This window comes from Mycena indigotica (assembly GCF_014461135.1).
Source record: "Mycena indigotica strain 171206Taipei chromosome Unknown Mind.scaff0009, whole genome shotgun sequence".
Classification (NCBI taxonomy): domain Eukaryota; kingdom Fungi; phylum Basidiomycota; class Agaricomycetes; order Agaricales; family Mycenaceae; genus Mycena; species Mycena indigotica.
In genome coordinates this window covers 2,951,462-2,972,242 of record NW_023503008.1, presented here as the reverse complement: position 1 = coordinate 2,972,242, position 20,781 = coordinate 2,951,462, and the positions used below count along the sequence as shown (strand labels likewise).

Sequence of the window (20,781 nt, the reverse complement as noted above, 5' to 3'; positions counted from 1 at the left end):
AGAAAGCAACGCGTTAGAGTTGCGTGCTTGGAGTGTGAACAAGTCTCCGAGTCACGGGTGATCGGAGGCGCGACTGAACTTGCTTTCAACCACAAAAATGGCTGGCCAGCAAACCCTCGAGTCGCTCATTGGGCAGCTGAGTCTCAGCACTCCGACTCCCAACCCCGTCACCCACTCCGACCTCATCACCACCAACGATGTCCAGCGCGAAGAAGACCTCATGCGAAATATGTCCTCTTTTCGTGCTTGGTGGACAGCAATACACGCAATGCGGGACGCCTACAACACTCAACATCGAGAAGAAGGCTCCCCAGACCTACCCACCGAGGTAGCAGCACTCATGGGCCCTCTGGCAACTCCATTGTCCCAAATATCATTCCAACGACTCGTATATATATACGAAGCCGCATTAACCCAGTTCTCGAACTCTTTCAAGCTCTGGAAATCATACCTGACGATGCGGATGTCCTTTGTTTGTGGGCGTCTCGTGGTAAAAAAGCGCGCTGGCGGCAAGAAAAAGTTCCCTGCGATGAAGGACGCGTTGGAAGACGAAATAGAAGATCTTGAGGAGTGGGAAGGTGGTCTGGACCCAATATTGGGCTGGGAAGAGTGGAAATCGCTGGTTGCAGTCTTTGAACGCGCGTTAATGTGGCTGCCAAGGGTATGTTCAAACTCTTCGTTGTGCTGTTGCTGGGCTTAACACGTTTATTTAGCTGCCCCGCCTATGGCTTATGTATCTCTCTATTTTCTCCCATCGCCTCTGTCCTCCCATTCTATCAAACACCCATGCTCGACATACATATGATCGTGCACTGCGAACTCTCCCTCCTTCGCTACATGCTCGAATCTGGTGTCGATATTTGCTTTGGGCAGAGGCGAAGGGAGGACCTACCACTGTCGCCGTTTATCGACGTTACCTCGCTGTTGATCCAAGCATCACAGAGCGCTTCACGGCTATTCTTCTTGCTCCCCCGAACTCTGAGCCTCGACCGCTGGAAGCTGCCAAATATCTGCTTTCATTAGCACGAAAAGCGGCCCATGGGGAATACACAAGTCCTGAAGGGAAAAGCCCATACCAGCTTCTCTGTGATTGGCTCGATGTGATAGAGAAATTCGCGGATGAAGTGGGCTTAGATGTAGAAGAAACCATTGCCGACAACACAGAGACCGCCAAAAAAGATGCTGAATCAGCTGCGACGCAAGAAACTCCACAAGACTCTGGGAAGGTTGTTCGATTTGCAGGCGCACCCGTTGTTGCAGAAACAGAGAAAGCTCCCAGGCCCTATGACGAGGATGAGGACCCCAGGAGCCCGCGCAAGCTTAACGTGGAGCGCATTATTCACAAAGACGGTCTTGCGATATATAAAGACCAGGCCGGACGCTTATGGACTGGCATGGCGACATACTGGATAAAACGCGGCGAGTTCGATCGCGCAAAAGCCGTTTTCGAGCAAGGGATCGCAACGGTGTTGACTATTCGGGATTTCACCCAAATTTTCGACTCGTATGCCGAGTTCGGCGAATCACTTATCAACGCAATGATGCAGAGTCTGGAAGACGAGGAAGACGATGAGGATGCTGAGGAGACGCAGAAGGAGCTGGACACGCGGATGGTCGAGTTTGAGGAGCTGATGGATCGGAGGCCGTTCCTTGTTAACGATGTTCTCATAAGGAGAAATCCCAACGATGTTCAGGAATGGGAGAAGCGGGTCGCGTTGTGGGGTGAAGATGACGACAAGGTGCGTCCAATTTTCAATTGAAGCTCACCAAGTGCCAACTTTTGTTAGGTGGCCGAAACATATACTAAAGCGCTGGATACAATTAACCCCCGGCGAGCGACCGCAAACTTACACCGGCTATACGTGAACTTTGCCAAATTCTACGAGGAGGGTGGTACCACGGGTCAAGCAGAGGCCGACCTCGACAGCGCCAGAAAGATCCTCGAAAAAGCGACCAAAGTCAACTTCAAAGCCGTCGAGGACCTTGCGGAGGTATGGTGCGAGTGGTCAGAGATGGAGATTCGCAACGAGTATGTCGCCTTTCGCTCCGTTTCCATGCTTTGATAACCTGCATCACAGAAACTACGACGATGCTATCCGTGTTATGCAGCGAGCGACCGTGGTTCCGAAGAACCATAAAGTCAACTATCACGACCACGTAAGTTTTCTTGTGTCTTTTTGTACGTTTTCTGACCCCTTAGCAGTCTTTAACTGCCCAAGCACGACTGTTCAAATCGCTCAAATTATGGTCATTCTACGTCGATTTGGAAGAATCAATAGGCACCGTGGAGACAACCAAGACCATCTACGACAAGATCCTCGAGCTCAGGATCGCCAATGCCCAGATCATTGTCAACTACGCTGCTTTCCTTGAAGAAAACAAATACTTTGAAGAAAGCTTCAAAGTTTACGAGCGTGGTGTCGAACTCTTTACTTTCCCTATATCATTCGAGATTTGGAACATCTACCTGTCCAAATTCATCAAACGCTTTGTACGTGCTGACCCTAGTCCTCCCCCAATTGATACTGAAGCTATGCAGGGTGGTTCCAAGTTGGAACGCGCACGTGACTTATTTGAGCAGGCGCTTGAAAAATGTCCACCCAAGTCATGCAAGCCGATCTTCCTGCTATACTCGAAGATGGAGGAAGAATTCGGGCTGGCAAAGCGCGCCATATCCATTCTCGAGCGTGCGACCCAACTTGTGGCCGATGAAGACAAGTTTGAAGTGCGTTGTTTTGTCTTCCTTTTGTAGACCCGAATTGTTAACCCGCCTCTCTAGATGTACACCATATACATTGCCAAAGCCACAGAAAACTTTGGTCTCCCCGCTACTCGGCCGATCTACGAACGCGCCATCGAAGTCCTACCGAACCGACAGACAGCAGAGATGTGCGTGCGCTTTGCGGCCCTGGAGCGCAAACTCGGCGAAATCGACCGTGCACGTGCCATCTACGGTCACGCGTCGCAGTTCTGCGACCCCCGTGTGTTCCCACAGTTCTGGGCCGAGTGGAACACGTTCGAAATCGAGACGGGGTCGGAGGACACGTTCAGGGAGATGCTGCGCATAAAGCGGAGTGTCCAGGCCCAGTTCAATACCGAGGCGAGCTATCTTGCAGCCCAAACTATTGCCGCAAAGCAAGGGGCAAAGGCAGCGCAGGAGCAGGAGACAGAAACGATGGATGCCATGGACGCGACGGAAAAGGCCAGTGGTGGAATGGCTTTTGTTGCCGCCAAACAGACCGCGCTGCCAAAACCAGACGGAGAAGCCAACGGTGCTGTTGCCGCTGCTACAAATGCTGACGAGATTCATATATCAGACGACGAGGACATGTAGAAATTTGTATGACTTCTCTTGTAAACCAAAAAAAACACTCTGCAAATGCTACAAGTAGTACAACTACACTACACACTAGTTACATTCTCACGATCACAAGAACCACAGGGTCCGACTAAAGGACACGTGCGGGCGGACTTCTCGTCTACTAACGTCACCAAACCGCGATTTCCATAGATTAAGGTCAAAGCTCGAGCCGCTGCTCGTAGACTCGGCGTCAAAGTCGAAGCCAGGCGGGAAGCGGTACTTGGCTTGCGAACAGAGAAGCTAAAACAGTTTGTTAATAATTTCTTCGGAGGTTTCGAGAGCGACATACGTCCGCATCTACAAAGGACGTCAATTGTGGTCACAGTTCTACCATGAAGAGACTCACAGTAGACAGGTGCAGGGGTGGAGACACTCCGTGTGGCTTTGGCATACACATGGCAAAGCTCGAAACAAACAGTTTGGATGCTGGATCAGGTAGTAAGTTGAAAGTTAGGTGAGCAGGCCGAACGTCCTACTTTGCCACGTTGCTTCCAAAGATATCATCACGCAATACCGTATAATGCGCGGGGCGGGGAGCTGAACAAAAGTCGGTCACAGAATCTAGGCTTGGAGAAAATGCCACATACTGCCCTGAATCGCGGCATGCGATTGAAGGAAGAAATCGAGGCCAAGGGGACTTCTGAACTCTTCGACACACAAACCAGCTCTCGTATTGCCCTTCTTGTCGGCATCCCTGGCCACCAGCTATGAGCAACGTTGGAATTAGAATGCTAGGGAATCATACTGCTGTTGATTCGGGAAAAAGCGCTGATGATGCCGTTTGACAACCACAATGAAGGTGATCCTAGGCAGGGGACCGGTGGCTCCCTTTTCGGCCCAGACTTCGGCGCAAGCGTCTGACACAAGCTTAGACGAGCTAGAGAAGTGGACAACATGTCCTCACCATGAATCGCACGGATTTCAGTTCGGGACACATGGTCCATTTCACCTTCGCTGACACCATCCCTCAGGAACAGAATGCTCCGGGGCGGATTTTGGTTGGCTCCAAAATTTAAAATCGCTGCCTTCATCATCGCTTTGAGGTCTTGAATCTCTTCTACGCGTGGAGCCTGGACAGCAGTGAGCGCAGAGTACCGAGTAGCTTCTCTGTCGGTTGAGTAGACGAGCCCGGCAAATGATGGTTGGTGAGCGCCAGGCGCTGGATGCGAAACATCGGCGCCAATGACCATCATCGGTGCAATACTGTTGTTGGATTGCAACACCTTGAGCACGTCTGCTTCAGGAAGAGCGTATCGTCCGCCAAGTCGCGCGTTTATTCTAGAAGACGTGAGCGAAAGACAACAACCATATGGGTAGCCATACTTAATGGCAACATTATTAAGGTATTGCGAGTCGGCTTTGACCTTTCCTTGACGGAGACATTGCGTCGGGATACCATACTATGAGAAATCAGAGAGAGGCAAACACACAAAAACACACAAACCCTTATGTTGCCCCAATACTTGATTTGGTGCTTGACCGAATCAGCACTCGAGGGCAGAATAACCACAATCAAGTCGACGTTTCCTCGGAGCCGGGAAAAGACCTCGTCAAGCGCCTTCATTTCATTTAGCAGCGAGAAAAATTGCACCACTTTCCACTGACTGGTTCCACGTTCTGAGGATTGCCCGTGGAAATAAGAGGTTTCGCGGTAATTTCTATCCCAAAGATCAACGTGGAAAAGTTAATAGGAACCAGACTCTGTACGCATTCCTGGGTTGCTGATTAGAAACGAATGACGTGTTAAGCATTGAGACCCTACCAGTTTGTTGGCAAGCCTCCATCAGTGCACGAACAACCCGGATAATGTCCTCCTTCAATAGATTCACAACAGCCCAATTATCCATTCGAGCGGGAGACTCGAACTGTTTGCCCAAGACATTCCACGATCCATCCCTCGGAGACTAGATACCAGGTCAACGTCACGAAAAATATGACTTAGAGGAGGTATACCAAAGAACTTCCCCGGCCAAATATCATTTTGGGGTGCGGAAGTTGTTTTGCTGCTATAGTCTTGGGCTGCATGTCGATGCGCATGCCCGCCTGGACTACGTACTGCGACTGGTTGTAACTCAAGATCTAGACTGTTTCAAACATGGCATATAAAACTCTCAAGTGAACATACCGGTGACTGGGCGCCCGACATATCTCTCCCTTTGATCGCGCGCAAACGAGCATCAGAGCTCTGCGTCGCAAACCTGACCGCTTCTGCAGAAGCTGTGACGGGTATGCGTCGCTTGTAGAGCTGTCCAGGTATCAAAAAGCAGAGCTCGGCGGGGAGGATCACGATGAAAGGCGCGTTTTCACCGGAGACCTGGACCCCAAAGCTGTTGGGATACTGCAAGGTGATATTGTAGGTCAAAAAGTAGTATTCCTGCATTAACGGATGAGAAATAAGACACCGGACAATAACAACAAACGCACAGCGAGCTCGATAGTGCGACCATCTTTCGTGAAGCTGTATGAGCCGACAGGACCAGGAATTATTTCGTAGACGAATCTCGTTTGCTGATCACGGCCCATTCTCCGAGTTGTTATGCGTCGTCGTAGGAAGTGCGCCTTGAGTTTATGGAAAAGACGTTTGTCGGATAGCTCGCGCACGTTTCGAGCATCGAAAATAGTCATAGCCAAGTCAAGGATTGACCCTGGACCGGTGTACAACCTTGAGGGGGGTCAGCAAAGTAGACAGAGATGTTGGTCTAAACTTACATCGCGGTCATCGTCGTGTTGACGGTAACGACCATTTGTCCCATCATCCCCTTGCTAGTCGAGACCAACAACGCTCGGACAGAACTATCGGATCCAATCAGTAAGAGAGGTGGTACTTGGAAGGCCACGCACTGGAAAAAGCCTCTCCATAGCTCGATTCCATCCTTTGCTAAAACTTTCTTCCCCTCTGAGCCAAAGAAGGCGCGTTTGGTGTGAGTTGGATTATTCCTGACTGGGGGTGAAAAAACTGTGACTGAGACAAGGAGGGTGCACTGACTCATGAATCGACTGCCTTATGAGGAGCTGCAGCACGGTCGTCGCGGTCGCGAGCTTGTCACGGTCAAATGTGGGACCAGACGCAACCAATGCCGGAATTTGACTACGCGAACGCCTGATGAGATGCCGATCGATGAGCTTAAAATTATGCGTACCCCGGACTGATGGCTTCCGCGCCTGTCCTCGAAATAGTAACACGATAGGAGCCTCGTCCTCCAGGAGGCGGAGGCGGGGACTTTTCGCCCAAATAAACATCAAACTATAGGTGAGGATGAGGTGATGATGATGATGGTCGCGATTAACATACTGCGCCGCGTCCAGAGGGGAGCTGAAGCGCAAAGGGCATGTAGAGGTGCTCCTTGCCATTGAAAACGCCGCGAGGGTGGAAAATGTTCGGGTACAATACTTGCAGTTTGTTGATGGCCGATTCCCGTTTACTGGCGACGGGAATATCCGGGGAGAATGCTGGAAGAGGATTTGAGACTGGTAGGGATAATGCCAAGGGTATACTTACAGACTGTAATTCTACGTCGAATGCAACAGGAGGAGAGGAGAATGCTTACCTTCGTATTGGTGAAACGACACCTGAGGAAGTCTAGATTGGATTGAGTAAATGTAGCGAGGTAAGTGGTGATACGTACTGGCTTATGACGAAGGAGTTTGTGGTGACGACGAGCGATGTCGCCATGATGGAACTGGGGAGAGGAGAAAACGACGCGAAGAGCTAGTGGCGGTGCTAATGAACCAAATATGCGTCACATCACGCGGATTTCACGGGATTCAGGTCACACAATGACTCACACAAGGACACCTGATTACGTCCTAAAAGAGGTAGGTTTGGCGTCTAAAAACTCGTTTTTCCTTTCACACACACAAAAAATACCAAGAAAGCTATATGAGTGCTAGATACGAAATACACAGAGCGTCGATTAACGACCAAAGCTACATAGAACGCGGCGAGTCCAAACGAGTGTGCTGATATACACGGCGAACGAAGAAGACTGCGATACAACTCCAAGGGCAGAGTCACGTGGACCAATTAGAGACAGAGTTGCGGGCTGATAGTGCTATAGATGCGCAATCCGCGCAAGACGATATAGATATAGATGAGGAGAGAGCAAAAAAAAAATCGAAGGAGAGTGGGGCCAGTTGTTATTTTTTTTGGCGTGACGCGTCGTTCAACTGACGGTCAAAATTCGACGAAATGGTAGGCGATGGGATCGAATCTTTCATGGACTGGGGGCTGCAGCTCTTCGCGCATAAGTCCAGGCATTTCCTCTGCTCGCGGTAACGGGAGATGCAGGAAATGGCGTGTGTCGTCGATGGAAGAAGTATGGGGGACAATGGGAGCCTGGAAAGAAGTTAGCAATCATCGAGATGGTCCAGTTGCAACGAACATTGATTTCCCGACGCTCCAGAGCATCCCAGTCCACACCTCTGAACCAAGGGTGATCCAGAATGTCCTGGGGTCCCCCATTCATATTTCCCAGTCGCTTGGTGCGGTCGGGGTTAAGGAAGGCTTTGATCAGTGACCTGGAGAGCGGATCCATACTTTTAGGCCAGATGATTTGGCCCTTGAGAATCTTTTCGTAGATGCCATAAGGAGACTCGTCGAAGAACGGCGGATAGCCGACAAGCATCTCGTAGCACAAAACACCGCACGCCCACCAGTCAGCGGCCTTGCCGTGGCCATCAGACTGAATTATCTCAGGCGCGAGGTATTCGGGGGTCCCGCAAAGAGTCCAAGTCCGATCGTCCACGATTTTGGCAAAACCAAAGTCGGTAAGCCGAAGGTAGCCCCGAGAGTCGAGGAGAAGATTCTCCGGCTTGAGGTCACGGTAAATGATGTTAAAGGAGTGTAAATATTTGAGGGCAAGAATGATGGTGGCGAGATAGAACCGTGTCACGTCAGGCGTGAAGCGCTGAGCACGCCGCAAATGGGTAAACAGTTCTCCGCCAGGGACATAAGACATCAACATGTAGACGTTGAGACTATCCTGGAAGGTGGCGAAGAGGTCTACCACAAAGGGATGCTGGACCCGAGAAAGAATGTAGCGCTCCGCATTAACGTGCTCGACTTGGCGGAGACGAACAATCTCGGCCTTGCGCAGAACTTTCATGGCAAAGTAATTCTGGGAGCCCGGAGTAGCTGCTCCACGGTGGCGAACAAGCAAAACACGAGCGAAAGTGCCAGTGCCTCGGGTAGATGAGATAGTGAAAGAAGAATCGAGGTAAAAGGCATACCGAGAGTTCCACGTACTTCGAAATCGGTGAGACGAAGACCACTTCTTTGTAAGTGGACCTGCTCATCTTGAAGCAGTCTGAGTGGATGTTGAGGCTGGGGCGCAACCGTGATTGGTTCAACCTCCATGGCGCGTGCTTGGTCAAAGTGAATATCGGGACCGCTATAGCGAGGGACTGCGTCGATAACGATGGCTTCTTCGCCGGATTCACTCTGTCCCGGAGACATGGGGGGTGTCATTGGAGCGTCGGGGACAATGATTTGGGATTGGGAGCGGCGATAGGCTGAGTCTAGGGCCGGTAACGATGGTCTGGGAGAGATTAAAGGGGGCGAAGACATCGTCTAGGCAAGTTTCTAGTTGTGGCGGGGGATTATATGGGAGGTGTAGATGATAGTGTATGTAGGCGGCCGTTGTAAGACGGAGGTGGAAAAGAGGCGAATGTGATGCACTGCCAGATGTCCGCCGAATTGGAAGCAAGCGAAGGCGATTGGGAGCGACCTGCGGACCTGCGCTATGCAGACGGAGATGGACGTTGCTGGTAAACTGAGGTACGTCACGTGTGACCTTGTCACCGAGCAATTTATCGGCGACAACCTGCGACAACGGCTACATGCGCCTTTTAAATTCCAACCGTTTGAAAAAATGTCACTTTTCTAACGCCACGCAACCAGTTAAGGAGCAACACCCACTGAAGCTTGGGTTGTAAAAAAAAACTTGTCATCACAAAAAGCCGTATCTGCATATGGACATCACATGTTTTCGGCGCTCGAAGCCCTCGAAACTTGACCGCAGCACCGGTCAAGAGATTGTTCGGAAGACATGCCTTCAACAAGAAAATATCATTCAAAACACGTTCATCTCTCATTGTTCATGTCAGACTCCTGCCCGTCGTGGTAACCACAACCGTCATTTATTTTATTCGTTCAACCGACTTGCTCTAAATATGGCGATGTGACGAGGCGTGACATACTGTACACGCTTAAACCCGACCAACATGGCGGCGAATCGAATGAATTTTCTGCAGGGCAAGACGGTCCGAAAGGTCGTCGCTGGTGGACATTCTCGATCATCATCCACCCCACAGCTCAGCAGCACTTCCACGACCATATATGGCGGTGGAGTTAAAGATCCTTCAGGTCGAATCACCGAGTACTCTGTAATCAGACCTGTTTTCAGCCCTTACCCTTTTTCATGCAGAATGTTAGTCAGAGGATGACCAGTGTCCAGTATGCAAGTCGGACAAGTACTTGGAGAAGAAGCTACGCCTCTTGGTTAGCTCCTGCTACCACAAGATGTGCGTTCAACTTTTATTTATCACTGCCTACTAATTCATAAAGTAGGTGTGAGTCTTGCATCGACCGTTTGTTTACCCTCGGCCCCGCACCGTGCCCAATATGTAACAAAGTTCTCCGCAAGCTCGCCTTCACGCCACAAACCTTTGAAGACCTGGGAGTAGAAAAGGAGATTGCCATTCGCCGCCGGATCGCGAAAGAGTGCGTGTTTCCATTGTCTTGATACTAAGCTGACTGAGGTGCATAGATTCAATAAACATCTTGAAGACTTTCCTAGTCTGCGCGAGTTCAATGATTACCTCGAAGAGGTTGAGGATATAAGTGCGTTATTGTCTCATGCCCATTTCGCTCTCTAACCTTTCTGCCAGCATTCAATCTCATCAACGACATTGACGTGGTTGGCACAGAAGCTCGTATTGCGAAGAATCGAGAAGCCAATGCTGCCATCATCCGCGAAAACGCGCGAAAAGAGGCTCAATATGCTCTCACTCTTCAGCAAACGGAAGAAAACGAACGCAAAGAGAGAGAACTACGCGCGGAAGAATTGAGACGAGAAGAGGAGGAGGAGCGCCATGCTCGTGAATCTGGCAAACGAGAAATCATAGACAGGTTGGAACGCGCTGACGGGAAGAATGCGTCCAAGGTCATACGTGAAACGCGAAAGGCACGTGCCGAAAGAGAGGCAGGCAAGAAAGGCGGCCCGACACAAGGAGCTCTTATGCGGGCTCGGGTGGCAGCGACAGCAACTGTGGCGGCCAAAGACGTCCCACATGTTCCATTCCAAGACGACTATTACGCGTATCAAGACCGCTATCTTCTCCAACCAGTTTATGTTGACCCAGTCAGCGAGGCTGTCAGGCAGGATCGCGAAGGCATAATGAGAGCAGGCGGATATAAGGTTGAAGAGGCATGGGAAAGAGCATTACGGTTTGCTGTGGCAGGACTTGATTTGGCTCCTCTGGGAGACACGATAGACAAAGGCGGTGATGTGATTATGTCAACAGCGTAAAATACTGCTATGAAATCTTCTCCCCGTATCCATTAGCTGCTTGTGCCCGTCTCTCTACTTCGGTCAACGGGGATGTGAGCGGAAAATAGAGGACTTGATATTTCCTCTGCCTGGAGACTCGCGATGAGAGTGGAAGGAAGACGAGAAGAAGAGCCATACCTGAGTATTCGTTTTGGCTGGAGTCGGAATACCTTCAAAACGTCACCTGGCGATATCTTCTCGCCACGGATGTCAGGCTTGGGTACCGATTTCGGGCTAGGAAGAACAAGCACATCGTCGTCATCGTCGTTGATTTCGATAACCTCATTCTCGTTGACTCGTGAGCGTTTAAGCGGCGTCCGGGAGAAGGAAGATGCGGCAGGTCGTTTGCTGGATGCGGGCTTATTATGGTCCTCCCACAAGGCAATCCCAGCCGCCCGCATCGAGTCGGGCAGCATCCTAACAGCCGTCGGTATAGACAGCTTGCAACAGACAAACCACACCTACTGTGATGGATCGAATTGCAGAAGATTAATGTCGCCGGACTTGGTCACTTCGTACCCAACTATCGTGCGTGAATGACCATCATGTTGGAGAATGAATGGCATTCGAGAGGTTGTAGTGACGGCTGCTGCCCCACGCAGCGCGTCGTTGATGGTCTGGGGCCGTCTTATACTCTCCTTGTCTACAATTCCGTGTGGCTGGGAAAAATATTCCACAGACCAGTTGATCAAAACATCGGCGCCTAGAGGAAAGAGTGGTCAGATAACTATGGGCTAGAGTGTCATCCCACTGCACCTTTGTCTTTCAGGTCAAACTCTACCAACCGTGACGGTATGTTGCGGTATGTAAAGGCGACTTGAATGTCCGCTACCCCCAACTTCTTCTTCGTCCCAACTAGGTGACCCAGCTGTCGAGCGCCTTCAGGGTCAAAACCGTGACTCCATGCTTCTTCAAGGATGCGTTGCAGGTTGAAGATGCTGGGAGGAATTGGATCGTCAAGTAGTCTGTAAAGCATACTCAGCAGAGAAGCCAAGCTAAGCTGACCCAAACCGCACGGGAAATACATCGGTTGGAGTTGTTGGTCCATGAGAGCTGCACAAGCCATTAAATAGTTTCGATATCTAGTCTTCGATGGGTAGGCGTAGAGAATTGGTCGTTGGACTCACCCACAACCCCAATTAGCATCCCACGATTGCCTTAAAACAAGGACAGCACGCTCATGGCATAAAACGGCTCGTCTGGTCGACCCTGTGGAATGTGACTTGCTCAGTTGAGTCTTGAGAAATGGAATAAGCCCTGTGCAAGTTAGACTGCATTTCTTGGTAGATACAAGAAAGATATACCAGGCACAAAGTTCTTTGGTGGAGAGGATGGCAGCTGCGCCGAGTGCCAGAAACGATCTCTTGAGTTGGGCTGCGCGGCAGAACGGGTAGGGGTAAAGAAATTCGACAGTTTACTCGGGGAAGCCTTGGTCTCATTTGTCGCTACTTGAGGCTCATCGTTGAAATGGGTATCGTAGTGGATCTGGCGGTTGGACAAGGACAAGGAGGTGATGTTGGCAGAGCAAATGCCACAAATGCATCTGGTCAGCGGCATTCAGCGAGGCTTAGTAGTACTGGGTGCCACTCACGAAGCGCTTGAACTCGACCCAGAGGGTTCATTGACGCGACCGTCCCGTAGTGTGTACGACATGAGTTCGTCACGATCACGGGTTTTCAATTGACCAAGCATTCATTCCAAAGAACCATAAAACCCATAATGGTACAGAAAGGTATCGACAGTACAAAACGATTAGGGTGGTGACGCCGCGACAAACGCATTGAAGTTGTACATGGTCGGGTGCGTGTTGAACCTGAAGCCCGGTGGCGCAAACTCTAAGCTCCAATCTGTCTCACCCGCTCTCCCAACAAAAGCCTTGACCTAGCACCGTCTTAGCACAGCCCATGAAAAATGAGAACTAACCTGGCAGTCGCTCTGCAGAGGAATTTGGACCTTGGAAATACCCCTGGGTACATTTCGCCATATCTGCTGCTGATCGCCACACTCCAGTTGGATGTCTCCCCGCTTCGTGAGCAGAAAAACTGCCCAAACAGCATCTTGCGTCATTTCACGATTATGTGGTGGTCCGACGGGGTCTGGAGTTTCAGCCATCGCAGGAAAGAGTCGAGCCCAAAGAAATATACGGTCTTGCGAAAATAGTGTACGTCCCAGTTTTGAATGCGTTGATATAGAAAGCAAACAGATCAAGCCAGGGTGTATGGTCGTAGCCCGTTGTCCACTCTTCTGAACCGGGTTGCGACTCTGACGACAGGAGAGGTCCGATGTAGTGCGATTCGCCAAAGTCATTCCAGGTGATGGCTTGCACAATATCGACTTGTTGACGGTGTTCTATCAGTTGCTCCCAGCGTTTCGTAAGCATCCACTCGTCCATGTAGTAGATCATGTTCTTGTTCAACGTTGCTGACGAGTAGTGTGCGAACATCCAAGGAGAAACACCGGCCATGTAGGTGCGACCGCCAAGATCGTTGATCCAATTCGAGTCTGAGTGGAACGAGATGTTGGAACGCCCGACAGGCCAAGCTGAATTCCACTGAAAAATGTAAGCCGCCATACAACGAGTTTTTAAACCCCTACATTGAACCCTCCGTCCATCGCTGCCAGGTCATGTGGAAACCCGCCATCTTGCGCAAAAAACGACGGCACGAAATGAATCATCCTCCGAGATCTGCTCAAAGCATACTTCCAGCCATCGACGACACTTGCATGACCGAATGTGCAGTCTTGCCCAGAGAAAGTTGATAGAAGAGGCTTGCCGTCATACAGTTGATATTGAGGATCGTCGAAGAACTGGCTGATAGCGTCCATAAAGCCGGCGTCGTCTTGGGTGTTGCAGGGTATCGAGTTCATATCGAGCGAGATGAAGAGGTTGAAGTTCTCATGGCGACCCGCCGCTTCAAAGGCGCGTTTCAGCTGACCAATTTGCCACGCGTCGTTGCCAATGTTGAGCGCAAAGGCGTCAAATCCAGTGTTGTCGGCACGTTGAATGTCTGTAACGATAAGGCCAACATTGTTTGAAATCAATGTTCGTACGGGTCTCCCAGTCATCTACTCGGTATCTATTGGTATTTCCCACCATGTAGTGTGCAACCACGAGTTTAGAGGATGTTGGCGAGGTCGGCGGCGAGTCTGTAGGCGAATCGGGCGGCGAGTCTGACGGCGAGTCTGAGTTATCGATAACGGAGAACAAATCACCAATGGGTGAACCCAACACCATCGGCGAGAATAGGTATAGCAAAGGAAGGACTAGGTTGAGCATCATGATGTGGTGGTGCGGCACAGAGAGAAGGTTGGTGACACGGTCACGACGCGCAGGCAACACATGTTGCTGCGCAGCGCGATCGCGCGTGTCCTCGCTCCGCCGCACTCCCCCTTCCAAAATCCTGTTACCATCTCATCCGCCAACGGCTGGCTGGCTTGGCACTTAGCAAGGCAACTTAACGACTACATAACCAACTCGGGTCAGAGTCAGAGATGGCATTAGGTGCGACAGTCCGATTCGCCCTCTGAGACCACCCACATTGTAGGATTGCGCTGGCCGGAGCTAAAAGTAACCGCGGGCAGCAATATTATGCTAAACTGAACAGGTAAACTTTATCTATGTCTGTTGAATCCACTTACTTGATTGAAGGCAGAGTTTGGGCCAACAGATTTTGCAAGCTCTTCTCCCATTCGTTGCAACCAGCCGATTCACCGTGAAGCTTGAGCTTTGCGAAGAACACCCCAGGAGCGCGACTACAACGCAGACTTGCCCTGCAGGGCCGCGGCCAACGGGTACTTCCAACAATAAGCTAGTATTCACGTCCGTACTCGCTGCAAAACTTGAAGGTCAGCGCGTGAAACGAGTTTTTGATACTGACTTACTTACTGTTTTGTGTCAAAGGGCCTCTACTTGCGAGCTCATTCGCGTTTGCCGCCTCTTGTCCGCCAACCCGCCGTTCTGCTGCGTTAGTACTCGCTCTCTCCAGTTTTGGGCGGCACACTCACTCAATCTCAAGCAGACTTGAGCTGATCCATACACTCGTGCGCGTAATCGTCTTTCGCGGACTGTGGAGAACGCGGGCATGCTGAAAGGAAGAAAACTGGAAGGTCAGTGAGCAGCTTTGGCATTAGACAAAACTCACCAAGTGTATAGATGAACATAAACACAAATGATGCACCATTGAAAACGACGAGTGATGAGGTGCGCGTTCTGCGCTAAAATCTCCACAAGTAGCTAACAACCCAGTTAGCGCAACACAAAATAACAACGTCAGCACGCACCAATGAAGCTAAGTATTGTAATTCGAAATCAATGAAGAACACCAGCAACGCACCTTACGGTGCGTATGGGCAGTCATCCGAGTAGCCAGATGCGAGCCGGGCTGGAGCACAAGGTTGCGCGGACAGCGCAAGTGTCGAAGCCAAGCACTAGAAGTCGTTGTAAGTAAGGCAAGTCAATGAAGAACATAGCGCACCTTTGAACGACGAGTAAGATGCCACAAGTGTTCGACTTCCGGCGGGCCGCTGGCTAATCCACAGCCACACTCACGCTTGTCAAGAACAACCACGTCCGCTGCTGCACCGTAACCACCACCGCCTCCTAGAGCCTGCTCTACTTAAGTTTCTCAACGACAGACGCCGGGCCGCCATTTCTGCGATGCGCAAGCTTTCTACCATCGACTTAGCCTTACATGCCCCGCAACCAACGAATGCGCCAGCAAACCGCGCAGACAAGGCCGCGCAAGTTATTGGCGGCCCACCGTCGCTGTCTTTTCGGGCCGACTTTCCGTGCTGGTAGCAAGTTACACAATCAACCACAACTTGCCGCTCAACGCATCCGTCCGGCCAATCACCTCATCCTTCTTGCTAATGCATCAACGACTGAAAAAAAGATTCAGCATCGCTTTCAACGTTCTAGACGGCAAACCCACCCAACATCAAGAAACTGTACCCAGCAACGGTCGACGACCAACAACGACAGCGATTCTAACGAGTCCGGGTGAGTTGTCGGCAGACTCGGGACATTTTGATACACTCACTTTCCGTTCCGCACTAGGCTGGTGGCCGACAGCAACAACGAGCGCGCCGAGCTTGTGCAAGCGGCCTCAACAACGGCAACCCAGTCGTTGTCGATTTGAACGACAGACCAAGAGCAACCGACAACCCGCCATCTCGGAGGCAAGCAATGACGCTATCGAACAGGCCAGCCAAATCAAGCATGTCACGACCTTGGCCTGCAGTTAATCCAACCCGGCTAACTCTCAACGTTAGAGGCAGAGTACGGACCATCTGTCAAGCTAGGTCAGTTGCTGCGCCAAAGCCGTCGACAGCAGACTCACAAAAATAGCCGGAATCGCTTGCTCTCCCTCCGGTCCAATCCAAACCGCCCTCAGTCTGTCACCACCTCCCTCCGATTCATCAACTTGCATCGATCGAACTCAAGACGACGACGCCGGCCCGTTTCTCTTCAGCACTAACAAGAGGGTTTGACGTTACTCTCAACGTTGAACAGCAAACTCACCAAATATAGTCTTGGATCAGCTCGCCCGTTTCAGCGCTCCAACCCAAACCATGTCAAGGTACTGCGGTATTCCCGTTAGTGCGTGAAAAGCCAAGCGGGCTCACGAATGCGGCCCGGCGTTGCCCCAAACCAGGTCCACAACGCAAAGACCGACATGTCGTCTGTGGCCCGCATCACATATCGCGTCAACATCAAGTCTGTGAGCAATCCGAGCGGCGTAGAGACAGCTTTAATGAAGGTCAGTGAGCAGATTCAACGTTGCTAACAGCCAAACTCACCAGCAAGTGACTATAGTCGACCATATCTCCCTCCGACAACCCGAACCGACTCAACTCCGTAATCTGATTTCGCCAAAGCTCTGCGTCAATAAGCCAAGCTGGTTCACTCGCGCTGCGCAAGTCTTGCTCACCACCACGTCCAACATCAAGTCCGCAAATCACGACTCTGGCAGTTACCCTGGGAAGCAACTCAAGTCAGTCAACGACCCCAATCCAACACTGAGTCCAACGTCCAACTCGTTGTTGGAGGCTGCTGGTGGTGTCGAATGCAAGATGACTACGACGACGTCGGGCGTGGGCTAGATAGAAATTGTCAGTATGTTGATGGCAACAAGAGAAAGTTCAAGACGCGAACGACGGCGAGCATGTCGACATTGAAGAGAGGTGGTGAGAGAAGGAGGGAAAGGGCGATGGGACTTGCCTAGACAAGTCCCAGGCTTTTATACCCACTGTAACGGCATGTTGAGAAGCGGAGCGCTGAAGAGATCAGCGGAGTTGACATTCGCCTAAGATACTTGATTTGAAGATTTCGGATATTGAGTGCCGAGGGCGTGTGAGATGGAATCAAGCAGTTGGGACTGGAGGAAGACTGTAGTATCTGTGTGTCCTGCACTTTTCCTGGCTCAAACTTCCCAAGTCTATGCTTGTATCCACACAAGTACAGAAAGCAAGTTTTCAGAATAAAGGTGCATCGAGCGCGGCGGAGCTGCGATGAAACACCTCCCACGCTGGATCATCCCTGTCGGCTGACGCTGATAGGGAGATCTGGCCAGCTCCGCCGCGCCTAAGGGTCGGAAAGTGAAATAGTGGATTTGAGGATATGAGCAATAACGCACAGTAGGAGACACCAGAGGGACAAATATTGGCCCGGGAGAGGCCTGGGGTGACATGTGACATGTCACTTAACCATTTGCAAGTCTATCGGCGCTTGCGATGTACTGCTGTTCTGTTATCAGTAGAATGTATCTTATAGTGTATCACGTCCACTCATGCGCAGAAATAAGTGCGATGAAGCTCTGGATAACATACAGTGGTGTTGAACATTATTTCCCACGCCTGTCTGTACTTGATCACGCAAGTTATGAGGGCAAAACTCAGAACATAATAAATTGCCTTATCGGTCAGGATGGAGAGCTGAATCAGCAACACGTCGCGACGCGTCCCGCAAGCCACAAAATGGTGGATCAAAGAAGGGGAAAGCGATGTTTGTGGAAACACAAGCATCTGTGGACTATGTTAGATTTCAAACCAAAACTACACAAAAGTGTGTTAAACGGACAAAATGACGATGGTCAAACTGTCTATCGGCAACCACCTAAGCCAAGATTCGTTTGAATCCTGGGTCCCACAGGTTTACATGTCTTCTGCCTAAGCGCGCCTAGACCCTGGGCTCTATGCCATTCCCGCTGTCGGCTCGCTCCATTCTCCGCACATCCGCCGCTCGCCTAATCCTCCGCCGACGCTCAAATCATTTCCAATGACTACCGGCATCCCTCGCCACTCGTCACATATCACCAGCCGACGTCGGAGTTTCCGTAAGTCATCACCGGCAACTCCGCGGTCACTCTTCGTGACCTTCCTATTTCTCTCTGTCCAACTCCACTACCATCCCGTGCTCGACACCTCGCACGTTGCCCACAGGTATGTCTTCTCTTACGCGCACTCTTCCCTGTTCTCATTTGTTGTTCCAGTGGCTTTAATTGCTTGTCTTCGACCATGGCCAACAGCATTGTGTTCACTTCACTTCACACGGTGAGCTCCCAAACACGCCTTTTCTTCATGCGTCTAATTGACATTTTTGCTTTTGACCTCAGTGCAGTGCTGGCGGCCAACGGACTCAAACGCGGCCACCAACAAGTAGACTCTCGGCTTCTTCCTGTGTCTGGTAGCGCAGCGCCCTGCTCGCAACTTGGCGCACCCTTGTCTAACCACCCACACAACTACACTCTGTCTACTTGACCCCTCATTTCCGCGCACACTTTAAACAGTTGACTCAACAGCACTGACATAGTATGTCTTTCTTTTTCTCCTTCATGTGTTGAGTTCTCATTGTTTTCCTGCAGCTCCTCGCTTGCGTCTACAAATTCTGCTGTTTGCTGGGCTTCAAGCGTGTGCTAGCAGCCAATGCCTCACATGCTAGAGCGGCGCGTGCTTATGTGACGCCAGGCCATAAGGTCAGTTTATGTTTTTTTGTCCGTGTTAGCCGTGGCACTGACAGAGACTTCCAGCAAGCCGTCTTCATGACGGGCTCCATCATCATTGTGCATGGTGGCGCGTGTGGCTTTTGCCAGCCCTTACAAACTTTTTCTCGTTGACCAATTACCATTTGGGGCAGGATTTTGACATTAAATTAGATGTAAATAGGTGATTACGTAAGCAATTTCCCATCGTCATTTTGATTTCAAAAAACTCACTTTTGTTAGACTTTTTGCCGCCGGAGGCGACACATAACCGCTTGGACTCAATGCTGCGGCTGCTGCCATTTGCAGCAAAATCCTACCGGGTATGATCAAAAAATCCCATTGTTGATGAACCATCAGCCTCGGAGGTTATGTCCCGCCTGATGCCGCGTTCCGGACCCGTTGCCGGGCTGCCGGCCGTCGATCCGATCAATGATCCGGATTTTCCGGTGATTTTGGCGTGCACTTTTGCGCTCAAAAAACACGTCAAAACAGCTCATTTTTTGCGGGATTTTGCTGCCGGAGGCAAACATACAGGTTGGCCTAACAAAGTTGCCGTTGGCAGCTATCTGCTGCCGACCCACTTCTTCATGTGTGTGACTGTTTTGTTTCTTCATTCATCGCCTAACCATTCCCCCAAGACTTCCACTGTGCGGCCATCACCCGCTGGTAGTCTCCACCATCACCATCACTCTTTCCTTCTCCGCGCCGTCACCCCCATCCTTGTTGCTTCACGCCAGCCAGAACAATGGGCTAATTCTGGGTGTGGTGTACAAGATCAGTCACCAACACGACATACCTTGGCGGCGCTGCTGCTGGTCTGGCTTCCGGCAGGCCAATACCAGTCGTTACCGTGGCTGGCAAGAGGCCAACCCGACACCAAACTTTCCATCCGCCACATGCTATCAATCCGGCCTGCCCTACGTGTTCTCCCACAACGCTCTCATCTTACCCTGAAGCATTGCCCCGCCAGCGGGAGATCACGAGCAGTCCCGTTAGCTGCTGTGCAACCTTGCGACATCAGTGTCTCAGCGCTGCGATCCAGTCCCCGTGGCCTCCGACTTGTGTCCCGCCGCGCAACACAACAGTGCCGCCTTGTACGTGCCGGCCCAATATTATTTCATAGTGCCCTGCCACACTCGCGCAATTGCACGCAACTTCCCGCCGGCTACTCGGCACACAACCCCGCTCTTCTGCTGTGAATAATCAACCCTCTCGGTGCCGCGATGCCATCGTCACCGATTTTTTTTTCTCAGTCCTGCAATATCGTGATCCGAGAGTGCGAAACACGCCGTCAGGCTTCCTGCCCGCCCTCACTTGGATTGTAGCTCAACACCATCCGAGTGACGACCACATTAGTCCGCTTCGTTGTCGTGCTTGTCGACCCACGCCAAACGCGTCTGGGTGCTCTTCAGCACCATGCTTCGGTTCCCGGGCCTCCCGCGACACAGTCTTACGCGCCATCCTCAACACTGGCGCTCTCCCACACGCCCTCATTGCCCCGCAACACGTTACTCATCGCCCAGCCGAGAAATCAGGAGCGGCTTGCTTGCCCAACCAACTCTTGCGATAGCGCTGCCATCCCCCATCCCCACTGCTCACGACTTTCCTCACCAACCCTTTGAGTCCCAAAACGCGACTTATAGCGCTGCCTTCCACGCCGTCCCGCAAAGACTATTGCCGTTGCATCCACTTATTTTTTTTCTCAGTCCTGCAATATTGCGATGCGAGACTTACGCGCGGACCTTGAGTTTATTACCAATCTGCTTGAATTCTAACTTACTTTTTCTCAGTTTTGCGCCATCGCGATCTGAGAGAGCAATCAAGGAAGCCTGCGACTTTGGCCTTGCCCGCTTCAATCACTTTGGCAGGCCAGCATTCCTCGCCAGTC

At 51.1% G+C, this 20,781-nt stretch overlaps 6 protein-coding genes across 6 annotated transcripts; 2 read left to right on the top strand and 4 right to left on the bottom strand.

Annotated features, from left to right (window-relative positions):
• Window positions 1-97: 97 nt before the first annotated feature.
• MIND_01069700 (Pre-mRNA-splicing factor SYF1) lies at window positions 98-3,334 on the top strand (the record flags this gene model as incomplete). The annotated part of the gene is made up of 7 exons (XM_037367273.1): window positions 98-661; window positions 714-1,739; window positions 1,788-2,029; window positions 2,079-2,157; window positions 2,204-2,491; window positions 2,540-2,725; window positions 2,780-3,334. 7 exons carry the CDS (start codon window positions 98-100, stop codon window positions 3,332-3,334), a joined length of 2,940 nt encoding a protein of 979 aa, XP_037216667.1.
• Window positions 3,335-3,427: 93 nt separating this feature from the next.
• MIND_01069600 (Argonaute-like protein) lies at window positions 3,428-7,034 on the bottom strand (the record flags this gene model as incomplete). The annotated part of the gene is made up of 21 exons (XM_037367272.1): window positions 3,428-3,601; window positions 3,651-3,658; window positions 3,708-3,787; window positions 3,838-3,898; window positions 3,949-4,055; window positions 4,107-4,218; window positions 4,266-4,639; window positions 4,685-4,761; window positions 4,806-4,919; window positions 4,967-5,082; window positions 5,124-5,265; window positions 5,315-5,440; window positions 5,487-5,735; window positions 5,786-6,023; window positions 6,071-6,154; window positions 6,203-6,298; window positions 6,348-6,449; window positions 6,502-6,605; window positions 6,654-6,811; window positions 6,910-6,941; window positions 6,988-7,034. The coding sequence occupies 21 exons, from the start codon at window positions 7,032-7,034 to the stop codon at window positions 3,428-3,430; spliced, it is 2,601 nt and encodes an 866-aa protein (XP_037216666.1).
• A 501-nt stretch (window positions 7,035-7,535) lies between these two features.
• Window positions 7,536-8,927, bottom strand: MIND_01069500 (uncharacterized protein; the record flags this gene model as incomplete). The annotated part of the gene is made up of 3 exons (XM_037367271.1): window positions 7,536-7,697; window positions 7,744-8,543; window positions 8,591-8,927. 3 exons carry the CDS (start codon window positions 8,925-8,927, stop codon window positions 7,536-7,538), a joined length of 1,299 nt encoding a protein of 432 aa, XP_037216665.1.
• Window positions 8,928-9,568: 641 nt separating this feature from the next.
• MIND_01069400 (CDK-activating kinase assembly factor) lies at window positions 9,569-10,890 on the top strand (the record flags this gene model as incomplete). Its single annotated transcript, XM_037367270.1, has 5 exons — window positions 9,569-9,745; window positions 9,795-9,883; window positions 9,930-10,082; window positions 10,129-10,202; window positions 10,250-10,890. The coding sequence occupies exons 1-5, from the start codon at window positions 9,584-9,586 to the stop codon at window positions 10,888-10,890; spliced, it is 1,119 nt and encodes a 372-aa protein (XP_037216664.1). The 5' UTR covers window positions 9,569-9,583.
• Window positions 10,891-10,897: 7 nt separating this feature from the next.
• MIND_01069300 (uncharacterized protein) lies at window positions 10,898-12,564 on the bottom strand (the record flags this gene model as incomplete). Its single annotated transcript, XM_037367269.1, has 8 exons — window positions 10,898-11,000; window positions 11,050-11,328; window positions 11,377-11,614; window positions 11,668-11,876; window positions 11,928-11,993; window positions 12,039-12,168; window positions 12,216-12,454; window positions 12,503-12,564. The coding sequence occupies 8 exons, from the start codon at window positions 12,562-12,564 to the stop codon at window positions 10,898-10,900; spliced, it is 1,326 nt and encodes a 441-aa protein (XP_037216663.1).
• A 451-nt stretch (window positions 12,565-13,015) lies between these two features.
• Window positions 13,016-14,191, bottom strand: MIND_01069200 (uncharacterized protein; the record flags this gene model as incomplete). Its single annotated transcript, XM_037367268.1, has 3 exons — window positions 13,016-13,462; window positions 13,507-13,919; window positions 13,963-14,191. 3 exons carry the CDS (start codon window positions 14,189-14,191, stop codon window positions 13,016-13,018), a joined length of 1,089 nt encoding a protein of 362 aa, XP_037216662.1.
• Window positions 14,192-20,781: the final 6,590 nt, after the last annotated feature.